The sequence below is a fragment of the Eptatretus burgeri genome, chromosome 2 (assembly GCF_056783735.1).
Source record: "Eptatretus burgeri isolate ZD-2024b chromosome 2, Ebu_testis_v1, whole genome shotgun sequence".
NCBI lineage: Eukaryota > Metazoa > Chordata > Myxini > Myxiniformes > Myxinidae > Eptatretus > Eptatretus burgeri.
The window spans coordinates 12,121,465-12,148,416 of NC_140962.1; the positions used below are offsets into that span (position 1 = coordinate 12,121,465).

The window sequence follows — 26,952 nt, forward strand, 5'->3', positions numbered from 1 at the left end:
AATAGGAGCAAAGGAAAGATGAATGCATGAGGTATTTGGTTGGGGGAGAGAGGGAGCAAGTCAAAAATGTCACCATTTTTGGAAACGTAATAAATATTCCCACCCCCAAATATAATATACTAGCGAGGTAGCCGTGCCATGCACAGGAGGGAGCCCAAAAGCAAACAGACAATGCGGAAACAGCAAATGCCAAACCATGAACCAATAAATTCCACATTCCTGTGACACCTTCAGTCGAACGTCAGGCACGGACATTCGGTTCCTGAAGGACTTGGGCAAAAAACATACTGCAGCTAACCCCAACAGAAGTTCGATGGGTAATATTTCTATGATGTGGATGGCGAAACTGCAAATGCCGAATCCTCGAATATCACGGGTGGAAACCCTCACGTAATTTCCTGATTCTATTTTAAACTCAATTTCTCGATATTTTCATTCCAAACAGCATCATTCCAATCACAAATTAATACTATCTTACTATAATTCACCATCTGTCCATCTGTCTGTTCCAAGGTACCGCAAAAACGGCTGAACCGATCACAACCATTTTTTTGGTATGTAATCCTGGACCCCTTGGAGTAAAATAGGCATAAATATAACAACATGACCCCCTTGATGGCTCCCGTAGGGAGCGGGTGCTTCTAGTACCTTTAATATAACAAAATACAAACGCTCGTGAGGAAAACGAGTATGGACATTGTTCTCACGTGACACCCAATCTACGGGCGAGAAAGGGTGGATACAAAACACTTCATTCGAATCGAAAATTCAAATCATAATTGCATTGAGAAATTTATGAAACCTCCCAGCCACCTTGAATGGATAAAAGCGGGGTTGTTCGGGTGGAAACTCAAAATTACAATTGTACTGAGATATTATCAAACCAGCGAATGTTTCTGCTGAACCCATGATGGCGTTTACTTCCAGATCGGGAGCAGTTTTGTCGGATCGAAAATATAAATCATGATTGGATTGAGGTATTTATAAAACCCACCATAGGACATCTGCTAGGACCCCAAAACATTCCACAGAAGGTTTGGCAGGGGAGAGGAGGGAGGTAGAGGGTGAGAGAGGGTGTGGAGTGACTTACCTCTACCTTGACTTGACTAACTTGACTTAAGAGGGGGGAGAACCTGCCTTAACTGACTTACATTGAACACACTTCACTTAAAATTAAAAATTCCTTAAAACCAAAGGTTATTTCGAATAAATCTTGGATTCCATCATGAGTACACATATTCAATTTATCACATTCATAACCCTAACCCTATGTTCTCCAAAACTACACACACTATTTCGATGAAACTTGACCACAACCTTCATCACCCATGATGTACCTAAGTTCATTCACAGCATCAAAAAATTCAGGGTCTAAGGAGGTCTGCAGGAGGTTTGAGTGACTTGCTCCTGATCCAGGTGAGTGTCAAGACAGGCGGTCCTATGTTTATTAGTTCCGTCATCTCAATTGTACACACCAATCTTAACAACAATATCACCTTAACTAATAACACTGAAAGTATATTCTAATTAAAATGGCAGAAGTGACAAATCCATAACAATACATACATGTATTGTTCAGGTTAATTATATTGTTTCTATTGTTCGAATTTATCACAATATGAGATGGGTTATTCCCCCTGGTTAACGTAGTCATAACAGCTTTATTGTACCGATGGTGTGTTGTATAACATGATAAAAGATACGATACACTTACGGAGGTAATGCATACTGGAATACTAGTTAACTGGCATATTGCTGTAAAGTAAGAGGTGTTCACTGTAAAAGTAATACATTGTTACTGTTCGAGTAAGGAGCATTTTAATCACTGTAGAGGTAATAATGCAATGTCAGGTGAGCAACTACTTATAACATCTTGGGAATATTATATATTATCTACTTGTACTTCAGGTTGAATGGGTGGATTTGTCGTGAAGGAGTCACCCAGTTCTTGTACATAGGGTCATCGCGTGGGCATGGAATGGAATAAAGCGACCAAAACTCAAGATCACCTCTTGGCATTCTTCTTTATGGGTGCATCTATCCATCCATCCATTGGGACCATACTATGTGCAGAGCGTTGGTGCTGCCTAAGCAGTCTCCTTAGCTATTGTGCACAATCCCAGACAGGTCACACTCCGACACAGTGTACCAGCATAATGGCACTCATTTTGCTGACCTCAGAAGGATGACAGGCAGAGTCAACCCCACCTGGTATCAATTCAACAGCTGAGTGGGATTTAAACTCTGAATCCGAGGATCCCAAACCCACCACCCAAACAATTAAGCCAACACCAGGCATATGGGTGCATCCTCACCTTTTTACATGTGTAATAACTGACAAGGCAAGGAGTCCTCAAATGGATGTGTACTGATGGTGATCTTGAGAAATTTTCTTTCACACGCAGTAAACCACATCATTGTTCTCCCATTTCATTATTTTTTTATTGCAGTTTGAATTTGGAATAGTAATTTGTGGACAACCTGTATTATTGGTAATTTGTGGACACCATCAAACTGAGGAGGAATGCCTTCTACAGTATGTGGATCAGAGATTAGGTATTCCAATGGACTTTGTATTGCAGAGGATACCTAGTCGGCGACTGGCTTTGCAGGCCAGCTTTTAAATGTAGTTTGCCCAAGAAATATCATGGCTGAAAAGGATACCCAGGACTTTGAATGATTGAACTCCCTCAAAAGTATTGTTATGAAAGCAGTTACATACTGTATTCCAAGTGGTTGATGAGCTTGCGTTTTTTTTCAAGGTCTAAGGAGAGGGAAAGGCTGCTGCCTGCCTATCTATCTGAAGGATGAGGAATGTCACGACAGAGGGTGAAGTCATCAGTAAAAAGATAAAGTGGATTTTCCAGAGAGTCAGAGAGATCGTTGATGAAGATCAGGAACAGGACTGGATTCAGAACACCACCTTAACAGGGAGAGGATATTAAAGGATTATGTTGAGAGCCACACGTTAGCTCCGAGAGTAGAGGAAGTCAGTGAACTATGTCTGGAGTTGGCCTTGGATGCCATCGGCAGAGTTTCTGAAAGACAAGGGGCAAAATATTTAAGCAGAGCAGGTTTTTGGGACACCTGAGCTAGTGCTGTCTGGTCGAGTTGTAGAATAAGTATCAAATGTTGTCAGCAACCTCTCCACCTTCTCAGACGCAGGAGCAGTTGGGTGTGATTGGGAAGGGTGGGGGAGAGAGAGAGAGAGAGAGAGAGAGAGAGAGAGAGAGAGAGAGAGAGAGAGAGAGAGAGAGAGAGAGAGAGAGAGAGAGAGAGAGAGAGAGAGAGAGAGAGAGAGAGAGAGAGAGAGAGAGAGAGAGAGAGAGAGAGAGAGAGACAGAGAGAGAGAGAGAGAGAGAGAGAGAGAGAGAGAGAGAGAGAGAGAGAGAGAGAGAGAGAGAGAGAGAGAGAGAGAGAGAGAGAGAGAGAGAGAGAGAGAGAGAGAGAGAGAGAGAGAGAGAGAGAGAGAGAGAGAGAGAGAGAGAGAGAGAGAGAGAGAGAGAGAGAGAGAGAGAGAGAGAGAGAGAGACAGAGAGAGAGAGAGAGAGAGAGAGAGAGAGAGAGAGAGAGAGAGAGAGAGAGAGAGAGAGAGAGAGAGAGAGAGAGAGAGAGAGAGAGAGAGAGAGAGAGAGAAAAAGAAAGAAAGAGAGGTTGGGGGACACATTGTTTGAAAGCACACACAAGAATTGAGGCATTCGGCCTTCTCATGAGCGGAATCGGCTGTAATGCCATTTGAAGAGAGGGAAGGGACGGAAGGGAGCAAACTCTGGAGACATAATTAACAAGGTGCCACAAGGTTTTGGAGAAGGGAGACAAGTTTGAAAAGTTCATTCTTGAGATTGGACAGGTATTGTTTTCTGGCTCTCCAAAGTGGACACACACTTGTGAGTTTTGTGGAATGATCTGAGATTGCCTTCGGTCAAGTTTGCATTCCAGAAGGAGAAGACAGGTTGTTTCAGAGCAACTGTCTTTCTACAGGATTCAGTGTACCATGGGCATGAAGAAAGGTTGAATAACTGAAGACGAGATGGGATAAATCTGTGCAGGAGAGAGAGAGAGTGAGAGCAGGTTTCTGTAGAAGAATTCCTAGGCTGAGTTAATATCGGGGAAATAGATATAGGAGACCAGTCCTGAAGTGAGGTGGCTGCTTGCAATCCCTGCCAGTCTGCTGCCAGACTCACATGTACTGAGGCGGCTCTGTGAGAATACCCAGAGAGATATTGACTCTCACAAGCATATGATCAGATTAACTAATTGGGGCAGAGGAAGAGCAGAAGACATTTGCAAGAAAGTTCGTCATCCATCCGATTCATTTGAAATTTGAAGAGGAGTTGCATATTTGGTCATTGAATTCAACCAACAATTATTTTTGAGATCAAATTTGTTTTATGGATTTTGCAAGTATCGTGCTCTGCATGAGCTCTTATTCTTGTTTATTCGTTGTTAGATACCACAGTGTCTTCCGCGAAGAGTAGACGAGCTGTCACTGGCACCCTTCTGGGCAACTTCCAGTTCCAGGTTTTGAGGCAATGGCGGGTTCTCAAGGGGTCTCTTCCGACTTTCTCAAAGTTAAGTTTCCGGTCGTTATTTGTCACGTTTTAACTGTTTATTGTCTTACCTACATGTTTAATGTGTGTTCTTTGTTCGGTTTTGTTTCAAAAACAAAACCCTGTCCAGGTTTTGTTTCCGTCTCGGTGGACGATCGTTTATATTTGCATTTTCTCCCTATTTCCATCAGTTCCTATTTTCCCCACTTTTCCCACCACCTCCCATCTATCCTTCTCAACTACACCCTCTGTTTCTTCTCTTAAAATTAAAAAAATAGAACAACAAAAAAAGTCCCTTTCTCCCTCCATACCCTGCCGTCACACCTTCTTCCTTCTATTTGAGCTTATCCACTCTCACCATTACCATTACGATTTCTTCCTTCAACCTTCCACACCCTAATCTTACGTAATCTTAAAAAATCCATCAAAAAAAATCATTTTTTTCTTGTATCCTTTCTAACTGTACACCTCCTGAAACCACGTGTCTCTCTACCCCTCCCTCTTCCTGTTACTTTTCATCAAGGACTGTTCAGAACTCCCCCCCCCCCCCGCCCATCTACTTTCTCAACAATCCTCTGGAAGAAGTCATCTGCCATGATCTTTCCTGGGAAAGCCACATTTCCAACCTGACCTCCAAAGCCAGTCACCGATTGGGCATCCTCCATCGTGCAAAGTCCTTCCTCGGCCCACCTAAGCTCCTGACCACATACAAAGCTTTTGTCCGCAGCCTGATGGAGTACTGCTCTCCCCTCTAGGTTGGTGCTCCCGCCTCACCTTTCTTGGCTTCACACTGTGGAAACCAAGGCATTGAGGATCATTGGTATCTCCCGCGATGAGGCTGAGTCTTTGGGCCTCTCACTCTCTCACTGCAGGCAGGTCAGTGGTCTTTCTGTCTTCTACTGTCTCCTCTCTGGTCTCGCACCCCTCTTCTTTGTCTGTGATCTGTCATCCCCCCCCTCCCATATTTCCACAGGGCGCTCAAGGTCCACCAGCAACCCCCTTCTGGTAAAACTACCAAAATCACGAATCACTGCTCACCTTCATTCTTTCATTCCTCTTTTTTCCCGCCTTTGGAAATAATCTCCCACACTCTTCAATCCTGTCCTTCCCTCCATGCCTTCAAAACAGCTGTTCACCACCTCATCTTATCTTCCCCCATCCAAAACCTTGATCTTTTCTACCCCGGTTAATCCACCCCAAACCCACCTCCTTCAACTTCCCTGCTTTCCTTCTGAAAGTCCCTGTATTGTCCATCTTGTATACCCAGTGTTCCCCACTCCATCCATCTCCCTTCCACAGATCTCCTCATGTCTCTGTTCCCCACTGTTTTGTCCTTCCCTCTCCCACCCCTCTTGTCTCCTGCCCCCTTGTTGTGTGCTGTTTGTTAGCTCTCATATGAGCCTCGACAACGTATACAAAAAACCCCCTTGGAACTAATTAGAAATACCTGCCACGTTCAGTTGAACATCAGGTCCAGACTAGCTGGTTCATGCAAGATGGTCTAAAAACTTTCCTCAGCTGATCCCACGCAATAAGTTAGCTGGTCGTCATAATTGATGATGGACCAAATGTCATTTACTTTTTCATGAATATTACCAATTATGAAAGTAAAAAATTATGTCCTATAGTTGAATAATCCCAATTATTAAAGGAAAAAATTATGTCCTTCTTCTTCTTTCGGCTGCTCCCATCAGGGGTCGCCACAGCGGGTCATCCGTATGATCCGCATAGTGATTTGGCATATGTTTTACGCCGGATGCCCTTCCTGACGCAACCCTGCTCGCCTCTTACGACACAGGGATATGGTATACCTATTTTAACCGGGGTATACACCGGCCCAGTATACTGGTACTCATTTCACCGACCTCGGAAGGATGACAGGCTGAGTCAACCCCCTGGTGTATTAATTCAGTGGCCCGACGGGGCTTGAACTCAGGACCTTTTGGATCCCAAGCCGCTGCCCTAACCACTGCGCCAACACCAGGCTCGAAAAAATTATGTCCTATAGTTGAATAATCCCAATGATTAAAGTAAAAATTATGTCCTATCCAAAAATAATCCCAATTATTAAAATAAAAAAATTATGTCCTATCGTTGGATAATCCCAATTATTAAAGCAAAAAATTACGTCCTTTTGGTGAATAATCCCAATTAAAGTAAAAAATTATGTCCTATAAGCGTATAATCCCAATTATTAAAGGAAAAAATTATGTCCTATTGGTAAATAATCTATATATTAATACTGAAGGACCAATTTTGTGCTCCTCCTAGCGGTCGCGTCACGTTTTTCTCGGTACTGTGACCTGAACTGAAAGAAACTTCGTACCTGTAAGAGTGCATCGCACATAGTGGCAATAGTCAACTTTCAACTCTGAAGCAGAATAAACACTTTTCGTTTTACATGGCGACATGTGACGTCACCGCTGAGAGGTGTCAGGACGTCATGACATCATCGGTCATTCGCTGACATCATTGCGTCTGTCGTCGACAGACCGTTACCGCTGAGAGGTGTAATTCCACTCCTCTAAAATAGCGTCTGCAATGTAAAACCCTCTTCTGCACATGCTGACTACCTCCGAATGTGAATTTGACACAAAAAAAATGTAACAAGAAACATTGTATCTTCTATATATTAATACTGAAGGACCAATTTTGTGCTCCTCCTTGCGGTCACGTCACGTTTTTCTCGGTACTGTGACCTGAACTGAAAGAAACTTCATACCTGTAAGAGTGCATCGCACATAGTGGCAATAGTCAACTTTCAACTCTGAAGCAGAATAAACACTTTTCGTTGAGACGGCGGCGAGGAGTGAAGAGGTGGGGGCAGGGAGTGAAGAGGCGGGGGGGCTAGGTAAGCAAATTTTTGGGCGGGGGTAAGCAAATTGAAAGCGGGAGACGGGGGGATGGGGCAGGGGATGAGTGGGCGGGGGCTGGGGTGAATTAAGAGGGGTTGAGTGTGAGGGGGTGGACAGGGGGTGGGGGCCCGGGGGCAAGTGGGGTGGGGAATCAAGAGACGGGGGCGGGGAGTGAAGAGGCGGGGGCGGGGAAATTAAATTTTTGGGCGGGGGTAAGCAAATTGAAGGCGGGGGGGAATTGGGGCAGGGGCGGGGGTTGAGTAGGCGGGGGCAAGCACACCCTGTCCAGTCCATGTCCTTCGAGTATGGGTGAGCTGCTGAGGGTGGTTGAATGAACGTCATCTGTCTGTGACGGGGTTTTCGGATAGTCCCAATTATTAAAGTAAAAAATTATGTCCTATTGTTGAATAATCCCAATTATTAAAGTAAAAAATTATGTCCGATTGGTGAATAATCCCAATTATTAAAGTAAAAATTTATGTCCTATTGGTGAATAATCCCAATTATTAAAGTAAAAAATGTCACAAAGTTGAATAATCCCGATTAGTAAAGTAAAAATTTATATCCTATTGTTAAGTAATCCCAATTATTAAAGTAAAAAATTATGTCGCATAGTTGAATAATCCCAATTAAAGTAAAAAATTATGTCCTATAGGTGAATAATCCCAATTATTAAAGTAAGAAATTGTGTCTTATTGTTGAATAATCCCAATTATTAAAGTAAAAAATTATGTCCTATTGGTGAATAATCCCAATTATTAAAGTAAAAAATTATGTCACAAAGTTGAATAATCCCAATTAAAGTAAAAAAATTATGTCCTACAGGTGAATAATCCCAATTATTAAAGTAAAAAATTATGTCACAAAGTTGAATAATCCCAATTATTAAAGACAAGTTCCTGTAAAATGTTGTTTGTTGCTCAAAAGTGAATACAGTATGATTATGATGTACTGCAATAAAATCGGTAAAACTGTGATAATGCAAACACATCAAAATTCTCACTTCAGGATCAGGGTGTTGCTCCACGTGTCAGTTGAATCTGCAGCTGCTGCTTCCACCTCATCAAAGCTAAGTTTTCCAAACCAGATCAGTGTTTTGTCTGTTATATTTTCATCCCTTTGTTTCTGTTTGTGTTTTCATGCAATCTTCTGTGTTAAATCAAATCTTGTGCGCTGTATTGTTGAAATTGTTTTCTTGTTGGTCAAGGCCGATTCCTCGGCAAGCCACCATGCAAATTTTTTCTCTGTTTTGACACTGTGTACCTTGTTCTGCTTCTTCTTTCCGAAGTACCATATAAGTCGATGTGGAGAATAAGTTGAATTGGCTAATATTCCCATTTTTATTTCCTTCACATAGATAATTTGGAGTAGAAGATGAATCTAGATAAACTACATTCATTAGCAAATCTGTCAGCCAAGTCAGGATAATAGAGGTGTTAATTCCTCAAGGACAATGTCACAACTCACATGTGCTGCCTCCGGTACTTCCAGGGTCATGAATATTAATGAGTTCTTTTTGTGCATATTATTTGAACTACTTTGTGGGACGACCTTTCGGAGAAATTAGGAATTTGAATAGTTTTTCAGCACGTTTGTTATATATCGAGGTAGAGTATTTATAACAAGCTTCAGAATCATTTTCAATACTGGCTCATAGCACATTACATTTTGTCACAATTACTTAATAAACATGAACATCTGACGCTTATTATGCTTATCCTCAATGTTTGTCCACCTCGCTTTGCAGCCATGATTAGCTTCGTTTTTCTTGGGAGTCCACAACATATCCTTTGCTTTACACCAGTCCTGAGCATATTTCTCGCCGGCACCGTATTTCCTGTGTACAGCCATATTCCCGCCATTTTCTTCAGCGAACTTAATAATTTCCAACTTAAAGGCTGCCGCGTACAACTTGCATGACTTTAATGGAGGCATTTTGAGATGACGTAGTCAGGAAGGATACATATGATTAGGATTGAAAGGGATGGATCAAACGTAATTGATGAGCGTGTAATCATTATTGAATGAATAATTTTGCAAGAATCAGTGAGCAGATTAATATGAGCCTGGTGTGGCTCAGTGGTGAAGGTGGTGGCTTGGGATCTTTGGGGTCCTGAGTTCGAGCCCCGCTGGCTGCTGAGTTAGCATCAGTGAGGTTGACTCAGCCTGTCATCCTTCCAAGGTCAGCGAAATGAGCACCAGTATCCCTGGTTATAGACTGGTAATTATCCCTGCGTGTCAAAGACGACTCAATGGGTTGGCGTCAGGAAGGGCATCCGGCAGTAAAAACATTGCCACAAGAAAGAGTACCATGATTAGAGCCCACAAAAAGCTGACCCCTGCTCAGGGATAAAGGCTTTCAAATGGTGATGATGATGAGTGAGCAGATTTAATGCTTACTTGCTCACCCAATTGGCAAATGTTCCAGGCAAAGATTTCTGTGGTGTGTTTCAAATTAACATTTCTACAATTTATTTTAGAAAATATCACACTTTGTAATTTTTTTTCATTTATGCAAGCAATTTAATGTTTCTTCTTCTTCTTCTTCGCCAGCTGCCAGGTAGCTATCCTGCGGCAGCTTGGCTGCCAGCTGGCTATCCTGCGGCAGCTTGGCTGCCAGCTGGCTATCCTGCGGCAGCTTGTCTGCCAGCTGGCTATCCTGCGGCAGCTTGGCTGCCAGCTGGCTATCCTGCGGCAGCTTGGCTGCCAGCTGGCTATCCTGTGGCAGCTTGACTGCCAGGTAGCTATCCTGCGGCAGCTTGGCTGCCAGCTAGCTATCCTGCGGCAGCTTGGCTGCCAGCTAGCTATCCTGCGGCAGCTTGGCTGACAGGTAGCTATCCTGCGGCAGCTTGGCTGCAAGCTGGCTATACTGCGGCAGCTTGGCTGACAGGTAGCTATCCTGCAGCAGCTTGGCTGCCAGCTGGCTATACTGTGGCAGCTTGGCTGACAGGTAGCTATCCTGCGGCAGCTTGGCTGCCAGCTGGCTGTCCTACCAGGTAGCTATCATTTTATTGGGGCACGACTGTGCCACTGATGCAGTGCCCATATTACCAGAACACGGACTCATTTCACTGACCAAAGAAGGATGACAGGCTGAATCAACCCTACGTGTTGTTAATACAGCAGCCAACGGGGCTCAAACTCAGGACCCTAAGATCCCAAGACTGCCACCCTCACCACTATGCCAACATCAGGCTTATTCAGCATATTAAAGCATGTGTAAGTCAATTCTGAGTGCAAGTCGAGGTCCGGACTTCCGGACTAGATTCCGGAAAACTTCTCTCCAAGGGAGAACTGTTTGGCCCTCCGTCCAGGTAGAGGCAGACCCACTGGACACGACAGTATTACTGGTTTGATCACAGACAAAGATGCAGATGCATTAGTTGGGATCAAACTGCTTGTGAAAGGAATACCTTTGAAACCACAAATCAAGTTAGAAATGTTTTGAAAGGTCAAAATATGGAATGCCGTTTATTAGTGGACTCTCAGGATTGATAGTTTTGTTATCCTGGTACGAATCCATTCTATCATTAAGGATTCATTTTGCACAGACGTGTCAACATTTCATAGGTCGATTCACAGGAACAAAAGTGCCTGAAACTGGGCCAAATATCAGGATTTTCCTTCTCGGGAAGAGGCCTGTAAGCCAGTCAACAATATTCACATCATTCTTTACAGGTCTGCGGTATCGGTACAGACGGTCTCCAAAACTAGAATAATCAACTGTGAAAGCCAATTGCAAGCTGCACAAAACAGATACATTAGTACACAGGTACGAAGTGCCCCACAAAACCAAAACTTAAGAGGTATCTTATTGCAGTGACATTTTTGTGATCATATTCAAATATTTACCCTTGCCTGAGGAGAGAGTATTGCATTTGCGTCTGTTTGTTTGTTTGTTTGTCCACACAGAACTTTAGTATTTTTCTCCGCAACCGTTTGTCGGATTGAGACTAAATTTTCAACATAGGAGCGACTACTCATGTAGAATGTTTCAATGGTAATTACGACGTCATAGGTCACTTGATGTGGCAGCCATGTTGGAAAAAAGGAAAAACTTTGGACCGTTGTATCTCTGAAAGCACACCAAGGAAAAAATTGAAACTTGGCAAATGGCGAGTACTCTTAATGGGAAATGTGTGATTTTTTGATGACGTCATAGGTGCCTTCATTATGACATCATAATTGCATTTGTAGAACACTACATCTGATAAGTATGAAAATGTTTGAGGGTCATCTAGGATTCTAGAGGTAAAATGGTCCACCGAAAAAAAAATTGATGATGTCATCGGTCACGTGATTCGGCCGCCTTTTTATTTTTTTTAAACCGTCAAAAATTTTCTTCTCTGAAATGGCCTAACAGATCAAGTGAAACTTCACACGTATGACTGCCTATCCACAAAGAACAAAACGTTCACACACATATGATATCATAGGTCACATGGTTTGGCAGCCATATTGTATTTACCCTAAAACATATTTTTAAAAATCTTCTTCTCCAGAATGTCTGGACAGATCGAGGGGAAACTTCATGCAAGTGTTTCCCAAGCCTTGGGGATACCAGGGTATTCACAAAAAATTGGTCACATGGTCTGGCAGCCATATTGGATTGAGCAAAAATCTTTTAAAAAATTATTTCTCTTAAACTGCTTCATCAAATTGATGTGAAACTTCTCAATTATGATCGAATAATGATGGCGAATATACGTTTTAAATTTCAACCTGATCGGACACATAGTGTGGCAGCCAGAATTATTTATTTTTTTGATCTGGGTTATTTTTTTTTTTTTGTGTTTTGAATAAGGCTCACTTGGCTGCGCCTGGATGGTTTTGAGTGTAGAGGAGTAGCTGAAATCCCCGAATCTTATCCAGGCTCCTCCTGATGACTCTATCTTTGCTCTTTGCTTGTTAATTATGTAACACACCAATACACAAACACCGCACAAAACAAGTCCTGGCGAGGGTCTGCAATCTCCGATTGCTCTTTTCTTGTTATTGTTATATAATCGTTTTGTCATATTTTGCTTTCACTTGACATACTTTGTTTTGCTGAAAGACCAGAAAGTAATAAGAGTGAAGAGACCAAAGCAGGTGATTCAAAACCTAGGTACAGTCAATTACAATGTTCTCGTTTTTTTACTTTTGTAATAATAAATTTTCCTGACGACCCTCAGACATTATTGTCTGGAGGGTAATAATATTTTGTCCTAATCCCGTAAGGTCCAAGAATCAAAGGGAAAAACAAGCTTAACTGTTGTGAGAAGAGAAAAATGCCTTGAACATCGACCTTCTGGAGTGAAACAACCTAAGAACATTTGACTCCACAGCATCATTAAATTATAGTTGGTGGATCTGCCCTACATTTATTTTTCATTGTGCTGCAAAAAAAATGTCCAATAATGTATTCCTCAATCTGGTCTGATAAGCCCTATTCTCTGAGAGATTAGCTGTTGCCAAGGCTGTTTCCCAGCAGAAATATATATTGAGTGGTTTGACATTGCTTTCCAAAATAAAAATTTCCAAATTGGGTCAGGGTAGTGGAACTACAATGACCTGCCCCTTTGAGAAGAGAATGTGACATCTTAAACATTAGTCCAAACAAATACTATCAGCTTCATGTACTAGTAACTAGCAGCTTAAAGCCATCTCATAATCTCTCGACAATAATAAATGTCAGTGTGTCTCCTCCATAACACCAAAGCCATGAAACCTTGTGGCCCGAAACTTTGCATGCATATTAAGGGAACTCCAAAGGAGTGTTGATTGAAAATTGGGTGTTTGTACAAGTTTTCAGTTATGTCTTGACCATCTGGGGCTCTAAGTCAACTGAAAAGAAGATATACACTTGTAGGTAACATGTATGGTCACATGACATATTGTCCAAGAATGTTCAAAGAGTAAACAGTTAGAAATGGAATGAAGAAAAATTTATGAAAAGGTGAAACATTTTGATGTTTATATTTTTAATTTATTACACCTTTGTGAAATGGTTGACAATGTGAGCTTTTCATTTGGTGACAAATGTCCAGGGTGTTTTGATGTGAAATATTTGATTTTGAGATTTGACAGCATTATTGCATTTCACAAAGGTTTTTGAAGTTTTGCCATCTGCAAGACCGTTTTTATTTATGTTTACTGTTTTGGTGACAGAGGATATTGTTTCAGAAAGTGGGTTTAAGCGATCGAGAAAAACTGTACATGATACGATTTTCCCTACTCCTCTGAACTCCCAAAGTTAATCCTGCAAAACTTTGTCGAAACACTTTTTTTTTATCATGATGCACCTTAATAGGGGTTTTTTAAACAGTTATTATCTCACAAATCATAACTTAGAAACACAAGTGTCACCACCTGTTGCAATCTCAGAGAGTAGATCCAGATATGCAAAATTCTTTCGATAAAAAGGCCAATTTTTTTCGGATACTGATATAATTGGTGAGATTGTGAGCTCCGATCGTCAAATATGTTATCAGACGTGAAAAATAACTATTAATTATGACATTACAATGATCTGTAAGATCGGCGAAGGAGTCACGTGACCTCTCAAATGTGCGAATCACTAATTATTCAAAAACAGAAATTAGTACAAACACAACCTATATATCGATTTAAAGGTAATTTTACTACTCATCTAACGACGTAACTCTCAAGGGTGAAAAAAAAAGAGTGTAGAAAAAAGGTTACCACCTCAGCTCACTTCTCTAAATATAAACCCTGTAAAAATGTATTTGTGGGAGGAGGGAGGGAAAGGGTTGAGGGGGAGTCCAGAGGGAGGAGGTGGGAAAAGGGAGGGGAAGGAGACACCCGGCATTTCCCAGCAACGCCGGGTACCTTTGCAAGTCTAGATAGGCTTACTCTAAGATAGATGTCTGTCGATCTGCCTGTGTGTCTGTGTCGCCATTTTTCTCAGAGAAAGCCAAACAGATCTTTGTCAAACTTTCAGAGGTCCATTCGTGAGTGTAGGGAAGTGTTTTAGGCCCCCATTAAAAAAGTGCTTTCTTCAAAGGGCCAACAGGATTAGAACAGCACTGGGTAACGCGAGGTGCCACTGCTATAGAATGTAATAAAATACAATAAGCTAAACAACAATAAAAGGTCATTTGACCAATCATACCCATGTAATAATGTTATTCTTGCATAAAGACATCCCTGCTTAAAATTGCCAAAGCCATTTCTGAGTGAACAGCTCCATCATGACAATTTCAATCATATACCCATCTCCAAATCAACCTGAAGGAGCATCATCATGAAGTGATTATGGAAAATACCAACCCTGACCATTGTTCTGGCGGAGAATTGAAAATCACCTCAAGAGGTAAGAAAATCATGGATATTCTATTTTGTCACATCAAACTTCAATTATGGGACAAAATAATTCGAAGAATCATTGGGATGCCAGGCAAAAAGCAGTATGAGTTTAACGAGGTTTAGATTCAATGGAATACAATGGAAGAGCAGTTGTATACAAGCATTTGTCACTGTGGTCAATGCAAGCTGTCAAATGATGTGGTTCAAAGAACAAGTAACCTGAGACCTTAGAATGTGGAAGCAGGTTTGTGGAGCAACAAATCTAGATACACATTGTTGAAGTCTGCTGGTGGGACGTTCATCACACAGTTGGAATGATAGTTATGGACTCAGCAACAACGACTACAAAATCTGAGAGAACGAGGTGACACGCCTTCCGTGAAATGGTAAAGAATGTATCAAAAACTGGTATCATATTGTTACGGTTTTGGGGGTAGATGGAATGATATAATAAGGAAACTTAGCATTGTGTAGAGTTGCTTGGTCCGTGGACGAGTAGAAGCATCTCGATGTAACTAAGTTAGGAAACCTGTGAGCTTAAGTGTTGTGTCAACACACGAGGGGTGGTGCGATGCTAATTAGCTTTGGGAGTGAGAATAAGTCCCCCAGTATGTGATTGCCCTCTGTGTTTTTTCCTGTGTTTTATATATTGCAAGACAGGCAGTAAAGCTGGGAAACGCATCCCTGAAACGACAACAAACAGGAGAAGCCCCGCCTTCCCGGGTTTGGGGGTGAGCAGGCCATGCCCTGGAGGTGGAGGATATAAGGTGAATTGCAGAGGGCGTGGGAGGTTCTTACTGCATGGTGCGAGAGAGTGGAGTGATCGAGGGCGCAGGAGAGGTGGCGCATTGCACAGGGGGGTTGTGGAAGGCTCCTGTCTGGTTCGGCAGAACACACACCCACGAGGTCAGTGTGAGGACCGCATGAGGCAGGTGGCACCTTTGAAAAGAGGAAGACTGGGACATTTGGAGCCTTCATGTGGAAAGATACTCGAGGAGCGCCATTTTGCGCACGTGTGTCCTGCTCCAAGTGAAGCGCCATTTTGCCTGCGTGTGCACGTGTTAGTGGAAGCGCATCCATTCCGGGTTCAACGGGGATCAGCTCTGGCCCAAGCCCAACCAGTGTACTTAAAAGGGTGGGGGGGGGTATTTTCATTTTGTCACCCTTTGTCTGCATTTGTGTCCATGTGGGAGGCCTCGACCAGAGGAGTTATAAATTTAATATTGTTATTATTTCCTTTGAGTTATTGTCCTTGTAAATATTTGTGTATGTTCATTCAATGTGGTTATTTTGAAGAAATTGTATTCATCCATTTGTAGTGGAGTTCGCAGATTAAACCCCCTTATGCTATCCTGGTGCAGTGCTTCTTCGCCATAATCCTCCGCCCATCTGCTATCGCCCTTCGCCATGCCCTTCGAGCACGTGTTGAAATCTACGTCGATCAACGTGTCCGCCTCCTCTTAATAAGGTACCGCTCGACTGTCCCGGGGGCTGTCGGTGTTAACCGCCCGGCTCTGACAAATTTGGGTCGGGGGGTTAACTTGGGCCAGCCACCCACGTGACAATATATTAGACTCCAAAGGTCAAATACGCTGTGACCCTTACTAATACGTCCTCTCAGATTTGTATGCAAAAATTGTAATATAAATTGATAATGCCAGCCCATCTTTGGGAATTATCCATCCAAATAACTTGGGAAATATTCACAAGTGATGGGCCAGCATTTGGTTAAAAAACAATGTTTGCTAGTTTACCTGTGGACCACAGTTGGCAGCTGATATTGGTTTGGTGTGGTGAGTAGTTCTGTGCCTTTCACTGGCACCATTCACTGCAAACTGTATGTTAATCTCGAAGTATCTTTTCAACTATGAACATATATATATGGCATAAATGGGCCTTGTAATTAAATTCCCCCACAGGATAGGCAAATCACATAAGGCACCCGAGCGGATTTAGCCCCTTGCGTGGCTTGGTCAGAATTGCTAATTCCGCCACTCTTTTAGAAGTGAATGTTAGCAGTTTTAAAACTTCCCCTGGGATCTACCCAAAACAGAGCCGAAATGAAATGAATCATCACGTGTGAGATTTGCAAAGGCTGATCACCACACCAAACGTGCTGTTGAGGAATAACAGGCTTATTTACAGAAAAAGGCACAAGACCACAAATACAGAGAATCGTGAGACAAAAGATAGACGGACACAAATGCAAGCAAATATATTTAAATAGATGTTCAGCTGATCCGGCACCACCAGTACCAATCATGGGATGCATTGCAGTACCTGGTGCCTCACCTAATATAGAGACAACGAAAATGAAAAAAACTCTTCCTGACCTCTATCCCTGGAGGCTGACGTGCTGCCGATAAGTCTGCGGCCCGTCGGTTTGTGAAGCAACTATGAGCGCCGATTGTCTTCACTAAGCCTGGCAGGGTTCTCGCTCTTTTACAATCACATTACCTTTCCGGTGGTTTGGCGAGGTCAATTGGGGCCATGTACCCTCAGCACATACTTTGTCTATTTACCTGGTTACGTATGGCCAAGCGAATATGTACGTGCTAATCCTATTGTCAATTAATGGGGTACAACCTTCCCGTCTGACTATGCTTGTACACTGTGTCGGAACAATGGAAGAAAAGACATAGATGTGTTGGTCGTTAATGTCTCAATCATTAACAAGCACATTTATTTCATCAACACACTTGTCGTGTACTTTTCATGAGTGCCAACTTGGTAGGACTTTTACATCATGAATTTTGTCCCATTGACTTGTCCAACCAATGGCAATAGTGTAGGCATGTTTTTTTAAAATCTGGATTCGAACCAATCATTTTGCCCCACACCGACTATCGGGCTCTTGGACCTCCCCCTCATGAGACGAGTGAAGAAGAAGGCTTTAACCAAGTGTGACGACACTTTCCTGCCTGTCAGCTTGCTATTTACACCATCGTGGAAATGACTCATGGACTTGAGTTTCATTGGAGTTAAACTATAGTTCACTGGAGTTAAATGAAAGTTCGCTGGAGTTCACTGGAGTTAAACGGCATTTGCGGCTCAATCCTCCAGCAGCACTTTGCTCTCTGCACCTGCAGCTTCTTCATACCACGTGCTGTGTCGTGGCTCTATCTTCAGTGGGTTTTCACTCCTTTCAACCGTGGGACTACTATCATCGAACCCCTTTTGTCGAGCAGCTGATTCCTATAGGCACTGGTCATTTATGATACCCAAGTCACCGAGTGGATCACATTATTTCGTGGGCAAGATGCCAAATTGGTCCACTGGTGATACACAATTTCTTGCTTCTTATTGAACTTGTGACTGCATTCACCCACACTCAAGCTTAACAGCTTATGAGACGCCGCTCAGACTGGATGAAGTCATCAACCTTTTGCGGTGAGACGAAGTCGATAACTGGACTTTCTATACACACATTTACAATTACATATAAAGAACACATTTATTTACAATCAAAGCAGAGCACATTTATTCACTGTGTAAATACCTGTCATTGTGCTTGATTTTGAATCACAGCAAAGGAAGCACATCTAAAAGACACATGAGAAAAGTAATTATCTTAGCACTTATGGAGCCCACTTAGACAGTTTTATATATCGCTACACACAGGACATGATGTGTCATCAATTAACCGGGAAAGGTAGGCGAGAGTATGAGAAGATAATACAAGAGTGGAATTTGGTATGTCTCTGGCTTACTTGATACAGACAATGCGGGCCTGCATTGATCCCAATGTGAATGGGGAGGGAGGAAAGGGAAGGAGGTACTGAGGGTAAGGGTGTGTCAGTGGCATGGGTTTGATATGTGCAGGTGGTTGGGAACCGCCAAGTTCATTAGTTGGTACAGAGGAGACTGCAGATGATCAGCACTCCATGGAAACCATTAGCGCCTCATTCTGAGGTGTGTGAAGGCAATTAATCTCCTATTTGGGCAGATTCGAGCGGGCATGCAAGCTCCTGCTCAGACAAATCTGTACAGGCAGCCAACAACACTCTTGGGCAAACTGTGCTCTCGGACCCCTCAGTGGTGTTGCCTTGGTTGTGCTTAGTGGCATATATATATATATATATATATATATATATATATATATATATATATATATATATATATATATATATATATATATATATATATATATATATATATGTGTCTGTCTCTCCATGCACCTGCCTTTTTTCCGGTCTGGCACGGGCATGGCTTGCAGTCCATCCAGGTCGTTTGTGGTGTCTCATTCTTGGTCCCGGCAGGTTGAAAGTTTGAGTACCATCCAGACGGGTCCACAGACGACGTGCCAGATTTGGTCCTTCCGCTGTCGATGTACCAGCCTTGGTTCTTTTCTGCCTTTTATCATTCCGCTGTCCTTTTCGAGAAGGATCGATGCCCATTGATGTTTATTGCTGCGTGGCTGTTCCCCTCATGAAAAGGGTGATGTTTTCTTTGAAATGAAAGGTTTTTAGGTGGTGGAAATTGAAAGAATCTAACCCCTTCTGTCCATTAATTGTGTCCAATCCAAGTCGAGACCTATTTACAATAATAACTTGATGACGACGAATGAAGGTTTCTATGAGGAGGTGGGAAATGAAACTACGAAGGAGATGAAAGGACAAACAAGTGGTGTTAAATTTCGGGAGGTGAAGGGGTGAATCATTACTTATGAATGGAAGCACGAAATGCGGAGATGAAGAACGGCAGGGTACGGGATACTGGATGGTTACTGGATAGAATACTGGATAGATAGAGGAAGAAGGGAAAGTCCAAACTAAATCCACACAACCACATGTATCCCTCAACCCACTAAACACGGGGAGGTAAATCTATCGGTAATCTACGAATCTAATTGACAACATAGCTCACTCTGGGAAATTGCGTGTCTCTCATATGCTTGGGGATGTATTTATAAAAGCACAACAATATAAATCCTGTTCAAATTTCAATTTTTCATCGGATGAAAATTATGTATTTCATGGGATCTTGACCTTTGAGCTTTTGACCTCAAAACAACATGCTTCTAGATTCCCATTGGTGAACCAATTCAGTGACAAAATATGCAATTTCTGTTCAACCGAGCAGAGTATCTACCCTTCGTGAAGGTAGAGATTGCATATTATTTGCCGAAAAAAGATAGTCTGTATGCAGTATTGCAAGAAGACTCCATCGATGTTTGTGTGGTGTGCGTCGAAAGAGATCTAACGGGTCTACAGGTCAAAGGATCTAAGGGGTATAAAGGGTCGAAGTGCTCCAAATGGTCCATATGGGTCTGTAATGGTCTCGAAGGGTCTTAATGGGTCTAAAGATCTCAAGGGTATTTTGCAATAAAAGTCAGGGTCTAAAAGGTCTCAGGTTCAAGGGGTCTAAGTTGTCTGAAGGGTGGACATGTCTTCAGGAGTCTAAGGGGTTTTAAAAGTTCTCCAATGATTTTAAAAGGTCCAAAGGGTCTAAAATGGTCTGAAAGGTCTAAGGAGTTTAAAGGTCGAAAAGGTATTTTCCAGCAGAAGTTACTGGTCTAAAGGGTCGAGGGGTCGTAAGGGTTTGAGGAGTCTAAAGTGTGTAAAGAGTGTCTAAGAAGTCAAAGTAGTCTAAAGTGTGTGAAAGTCTTCAGGAGTCTAAAGGGTCTTGAAAGTGGTCTAAAGAGTCAAAGCGGTCAAAAAGGTGTAAAAGTTTAAATTCCTGCTATTCATTGCACGGCCCGCGAACTTCGGCGGCCCCTGACGTGCGGCCAACAATGCACAAATGTGAAAACACCCAATCAGAATCCGCCATAAATACCATCAAATTGATCGAATGGTTTCAAATGAGTGTTTCAACCCGAAGCATAAAAGTAACAAAACTACATCAGGATATGGTTGTACAAACAATAGTGCTTGCAGCCCAGTTAACCGCAACAAAGAAGAGTATGTGGTCCAGTGGGATGAGTGGCTCTGCAGATCTGCAGACGGGAGAAAAGAGGAGCAAAAGATTGACGACAAGTCATATGCTTGCCTGTTTACTAGTCCTGGGTCAGGTGTAAAGTTGACCACCTGGTGTAATTAAGACCTTTCTCGGTGTATGCCGTTCACCATATCCATGACCCAATCAAGCCGTATGAATAGTGAGCCCTCAGTAGGAGAACAAGTCAGAGAGGTAGAAATTTTTTTTACTACTTATTTATTTTAAATCTATACTGAACTTATATCTTATACATTTAAGATGTATTATTATCGGTACATTGGGTATATCATTATATACATGGGATGATAACTATTGCTTTGTAGCTAGGGTTCAGGAATAAATTTAAGTTGTGTTTCTCACAATAGATGATAAAGATTTATTTTTTGGTTTTATCGATAGGGTGTACTATCATGGTACTAATATCGTGCTGTTAAACATCCTTACAGAGAAAACAGCCTGGAGTCTTGTCAGTCCCAAGTATTTAATTAAGTATCGCATTTCTTATCCTGTATATAAATCCTTGTGCTATATAATACAGGGTATTTGAATGTCACCCCATGGTGGGGGGTATACAATCCGCCCACCCCCCCCCCCCCAACCATGAGAAAGTTACGAAGTTCAACCAAGAAATTCAATTAATCTAGTCGGGCAGGTGAGGATTAATAGCAGGTTAAGGGGAAGGTGGTGCCACAGACGAGAGGTGGGTTGCAGGTAAAAACGATGTTTTCAACATTGACAATGAACCAGGAGGTAAAGCCATCTTCCATTGTAATTGGGGGCTGGCATGATGGCCTCGAGGTACACACACTCATCTCTAAGCTATCTAGTGTGGGTTCGAATCCCGACCCAGCTATAAACTCATGTCTAAGCTGTCTAGCCTGGGTTCGAATCCCAACCCAGCTATAAACTCATCTCTAGGCTGTCTAGTGTGGGTTCGAATACCAACACAGCTATAAACTGTCATCTTGATGTCTCACAGGCAGGGTGTTCTGTCCCTCTGTTGGATGGACGTCATTACTTGGTGCACGTTAAAGATCCCACAATGTCCTACGTGAAGAGTAGGCGAACTATCGCTGGCACCCTGACCAAATTCCAATTTCCTACCCTAACGTACACAGGCCACTGCATCTGCGGCACAACTGCGTCCTCATCCAATGATACCACCCGCACAGCCTTGTGTTGCATACGAAACAAAAAAATTCTCCAAACTCACCGCCTTGATCCCGTGTTTGAGAAATAAGATCAAAGCAAAGAACATGAAACAGATTGTGCCGAACCAGTTTCAAGTTGCAAACCCCACCAGCTGATCTCCATGTGCAAGGACCATCTATTCATGGGGACAGCCCTCCATAAACTGCGATAATTTTTTTCTTATGTTTGCCTTTTTATGACTAAATACAATTGTTAGTGTTATGTTTGTTCTGTTGTATACATTTTCACCGATTGTTGATCAAGGTTGAGGAGGATGTAGGCAAGGGTTGAAAATCCTCATGATGATGGGGATCTCATTCTGATGTACCATACTCAGCTGTTACTGAGAGCATCGCTGCTGCCGAAACAGTTTCTTGCCAAGGGTTATGCTGGGTGGTTTGCATTTGCCTTCTCATCAGTAGTTATGGCTGGAATTTGGCCAGGGTGTCTGCAATAGCTCAGCTACTCTTCGTGAACGACACCATGGGACAGTTTATAGCTAGGTCGGGAATCGAACCCAGGCTAGACAGCTTAGATGTGAGTGTCCATACCTCTAGGCTACCCTTCCAGCCCTGTGAGGGGCAAGGGGAATGCAAATGTTCCCTCCACCCATACCTTTCAATGCACCTGTACACAAAGGCGCTCTGAGTGGTTTTCTGCCATGCTCGGTCACTGCGAACGGGCGTAATGTCGAGCTTACAGTTACCATGGCAATCATTAGTTACAAACACAATGGTCCATAGAAAAAAACTATTATGTGCTGCTCATGTAATGTTCGTGCGCATTAACAACATTATAAATGGTTGGACAAGCATCCAATTGCTTTAACATATATGACAAATTCATGATAATCGTGGTTCGGATTCACTAATTCGTAATAAAATAAATCCACAGATATGAGCATTTTCTATTGACAATGTTGATCACGCTGTCGAACAAAGGAATTAATCACCAAAAAAATGTGTTCATGAAAAGATCCAACTACTTGCAGATACAAAGCGATCCTCATTGTTACAAATGGTCAAAAAAAAAAAAAAAACACATTAATTATCATAACCTTTACAATTACGTCCTTGGTACAGTCACGAGTCCTTTCAAAAAATGATTACAGTTTTTAAACGTGCTTTACGTCATAAACACAATGTTTCATTTCAAACACATTGAATTAGATTCTATATTTTTAGATCCTCGTGGAGGATCTCTAAGTCTTACTCACGTTGTTGTTCTTGTGGACTTTTTTTGTTTCACAGCCTCCAGTTTTCATCGAAACTTCCTGAAACTTGGCGTATATATGTAAAAATACCCCGCGCAGACAATAACGATCTCCGATTTTGAAAATTACTCCGAGAAAAAAAAGTTATGACGTCAAAATATCTCCGCTAATGGAAATCGCCTAAAAAATTATCACCGAAACTAGGCAAGCTTTTTGAATTCTGTTTGCGGGAATCGAACAGGGCATTAGCAGAGATGAATTACCGCACATTATGATACATCACTATGACGTCATATCAATTTTTATGACGTCATTCCTATTTTTTGTTTCACAACCCAGAGTTTTCATCGGATCTTCATGAAACTTGCCATGTATATGCAGAAAGCCCACGCGCAGGCAGTAACCATCTCCGATTTTGGGAATTCTTCCTAGAAAAAAAGTTGACATAATATCGCCGTTAATGGAAATGGCCTATACCATTATCTCCGAAACTAGGCAAGCTGTTTGAATTTTGTTTGCGGGAATCAAGCCGGGCATTAGCACAGATAATTTATCGCAAACCTGATACATCACAATGACGTCATAATCGTTTTTATGACGTCATCATAAAGAGGACGAGGATCTTAGCTCATTCGAGCTTGTTTAATGTTTAAGCTTGTGATTTCCATGTGTTTAGATTGTAAACTTAAACACTTTTGGAAAAAATAAAAAAAAACATTTCAGAGAATGTCTAAAGCGGCCACATTTATTACCTCCGTCACTGAAGGTGGATGAAAGTTATGTTTTCACCTCTGTCTGTCTGTCTGTGAGCACGATATCTCAAAAAGTTGTGGACGGATTCAGACAAAATTTGGTGGAAAGTTTGGGTGTGTGACAACGACGAATTGATTCGATATTGGTGAAGATCTGGATTCGAGAATGGTTTTTTAAAATTTTGAAGTGTTTCTTCACCATTGAGAGATAGGGCCAAAAACGATATTTTGCACAATATCTCAAAAAGTTGTGGATGGATTCTAACGAAACTTGGTGGATGAGTTGGGTTGGTGACAATAACAAACCGATTAGATTGTGATTAATTTCCAGGTGTTCTGTTGTTTACATTTTTACCAATTGCGGATCGGTGGGATACAACAGTGCCTATCAGTGGGATACAACACATAAACTGTTCAACCTGGCAGAGGTTTGTGCTCTGCTGAGTGCTGTTCTAGTTTATTATGTGTGGATATGTAAAAAACAAATTAGATTTTAAAAAAAAAGAAATAATAATAATAAAAAGATATATTTAATAAATAAATGGCCCCATACGTAAAGGTGTGTGTGTGTGTGTGTGTGTGTGTGTGTGTGTGTGTGTGTGTGTGTGTGTGTGTGTGTGTGTGTGTGTGTGTGTGTGTGTGTGTGTGTGTGTGTGTGTGTGTGTGTGTGTGTGTGTGTTTAAAACCAATTGCATGGATATCAGCGGTTTAAACCCAACTGCATGCATTTCCCTTTTTTCTGGTTTGAGTCCCGTATTTTCATGGCCACTAGTGGGGTTTTAATTCTATTGACTTTGCACAATAAGCTTGTGTGTTCCCTTCTTCCCCATTTGTGTGTCTATTGACCGCGAGGTTCATCCATTATAAATAATGTCTCGTCTTTCTCACTCCACTGTATTCTTTCACAATAAAACTTTGCACAATAAGCTTGTGTGTTCCCTTCTTCCCCATTTATGTGTCTATTGACCGCCAGGTTCATCCATTATAAATAATGTCTCGTCTTCCTCACCCCATTGTATTCTTTCACAATAAACCCTGGTAAATCATCAAAAACATCTTCCCATCTTCTGCATTCTCATGTACACAGCTAACAAACTAGAAGGCCACTGGGTAGTGCACATCCCTCTGCCACGCAATACCTGGTCCACGAGAACATATCGGGCCCAATCCATTTTTGAAATATGCTGTATATCGTTTTTGGCCCTATCTCTCAATGGTATGCCTGGTGATGTCTTAATGGTTAGGGCGATGGGCTTTGGATCCTAGGATCCTGAGATCCTGAGTTAAAATCCCGCTCAGCTGTTGAATTAATACCAGGTGGGGTTAACTCGGCCTGTCATCCTTCCGAGGTCGGCAAAATGAGTGCCATGTGCCAGCATGCTGGTGTCCTGTGTCGGAATGGCGACCCATCCAGGATTGTGCCCAATAGCCAAGGAGTCTGCTTCAGCAGCAGCAACGCTCTGCATAGAGTATGGTTCCAATGGATGGATGGATTCTCTCTGCTAACTCCTATATATATATATGTTGTTGTTCGTCTTTCGGCTGCTCCCGTTAGGGGTCGCCACAGCGGATCATCCATTATGATCCGCATACTGATTTGGCATAGGTTTTACGCCGGATGCCCTTTATGACACAACCCTGGTCGCCTCTTACGACACAGGGATAAGGATTGGGTTCCGCCATGATTCCGGGCTATTCTACACCCTCTCAAAGCACGGCCCAGCGCACAGCGCCCGTCCTCAAGCGATCCTCCAACCCAAGCCTCCGAGTAGCCAGATTACAGGCGCATGCCACTACGCCCGGTATTAACTCATATATATATATATATATATATATATATATATATATATATATATATATATATATATATATATATATATATATATCTCCCATCCTTGCTCTACTCTCTCCAAATACATTGCAGCACCGTCTTCCCATATCTATCTCTCTATCTCTCTCTCTCTCTCTCTCTCTCTCTCTCTCTCTCTCTCTCTCTCTCTCTCTCTCTCTCTCTCTCTCTCTCTCTCTCTCTCTCTCTCTGTCCCTGGACATGTCCGGACGGGCGTTTGTCTCTGGACAGCTTGGCTCCAGATGCATCTGGGAGGTATTTATGTCCAGACGGGAGGTTGTCTCTGGACGTGTCTGGGTGTTATTTGTCTCCGAATGTGTCCGGACGATGTTTGTCTCCAGACAGCTTGGCTCCAGATGCGTCCGGCGGGTTTTGTCTCCAGACGTGTCTGGGCGGTGTTTGTTTCCAGATCATGTTTAAAGTAAGCTGGTAGAAAATGGATTTCAGAAATTATTTTGTTTCCCTCTTCACTCTTATTCTATGCAAAATCGTTTTGATGAGACAGCATGAATCGTAATTAATGCTCCACCACAAATCTGCTTTCTCTTCCTCTCACCTCATACTGTCTTCCCTTTCCCCACCCCTCCTAACTCCCCCACTCCTCTCTCCTTTACCCTCCACCTCTTCACTCTCCCCCTGTCTCCCCCACCCCTCTCTCCCTCTTGCCCCTTTTTTTTCTCCCCCCCCCTTTTAGTATCCCCACCAGCGAAGTGACGGGTGGTATTTGCTTGTACAATAATAAATGTTACCATTGGAACCACTGCATTACAGCCACCCCACACTAATCAATGAAACGCGAACACGACAAAACAAAACCCTCGACGATGAATTTTGGACAATCTTGTTTTGTTGGAGACTATTGCACACTGCGTGACTGTCGATGACCCTATTGTCGGAAAACAAATGGTAACTAGAACGGGCACTCGTAGAGCGCATACCTTCGCCGCAGCCACTAGTTTGAACATGGCATGAGAGTGAAATGAGGAACTAAAATTCCACTAAATCTGCTCGGGAATTTCGCAAATTTAAAGTCCATGATCCCTTTGTATTAAGTTGTCCACAACGCAACTCAATACAAATATACATTTCGTGACTCCCATGACCTTTGACCCACAACCGCTACCTAGGGTGACAACAGTACTATACCTTGTGTCATTTCAGAAGATGGGGAATTGAACACTGAACAATTTGGAGTTAATTTGTTGTAAATTGGAAACATATTAACCGTTTTCATCATGAAAAAACGATGTTGACCTTTTTGTGACCTTGACCTTTGATCCGATCACTCCCAAAA

At 42.3% G+C, this 26,952-nt stretch overlaps 1 protein-coding gene across 6 annotated transcripts in view; it reads right to left on the bottom strand.

Annotated features, from left to right (window-relative positions):
• The window catches only part of LOC147031434 (uncharacterized), a 151,010-nt gene that overhangs the window by 97,805 nt on the left and 26,253 nt on the right, over window positions 1-26,952 (bottom strand). For 2 of the 6 annotated variants that reach the window (XR_015053055.1, XM_085863080.1), the window contains exon 3: window positions 18,213-18,255. The exons of the other annotated variants lie outside the window; for them this stretch is intronic. Coding sequence is in view for 1 of the 2 variants with exons in the window: in XM_085863080.1 (XP_085719206.1) it covers window positions 18,213-18,255 (43 nt within the window). In the remaining variant the exon portion in view is untranslated. The remainder of the gene's footprint in view (window positions 1-18,212; window positions 18,256-26,952) is intronic. 6 annotated transcript variants of the gene reach the window in all.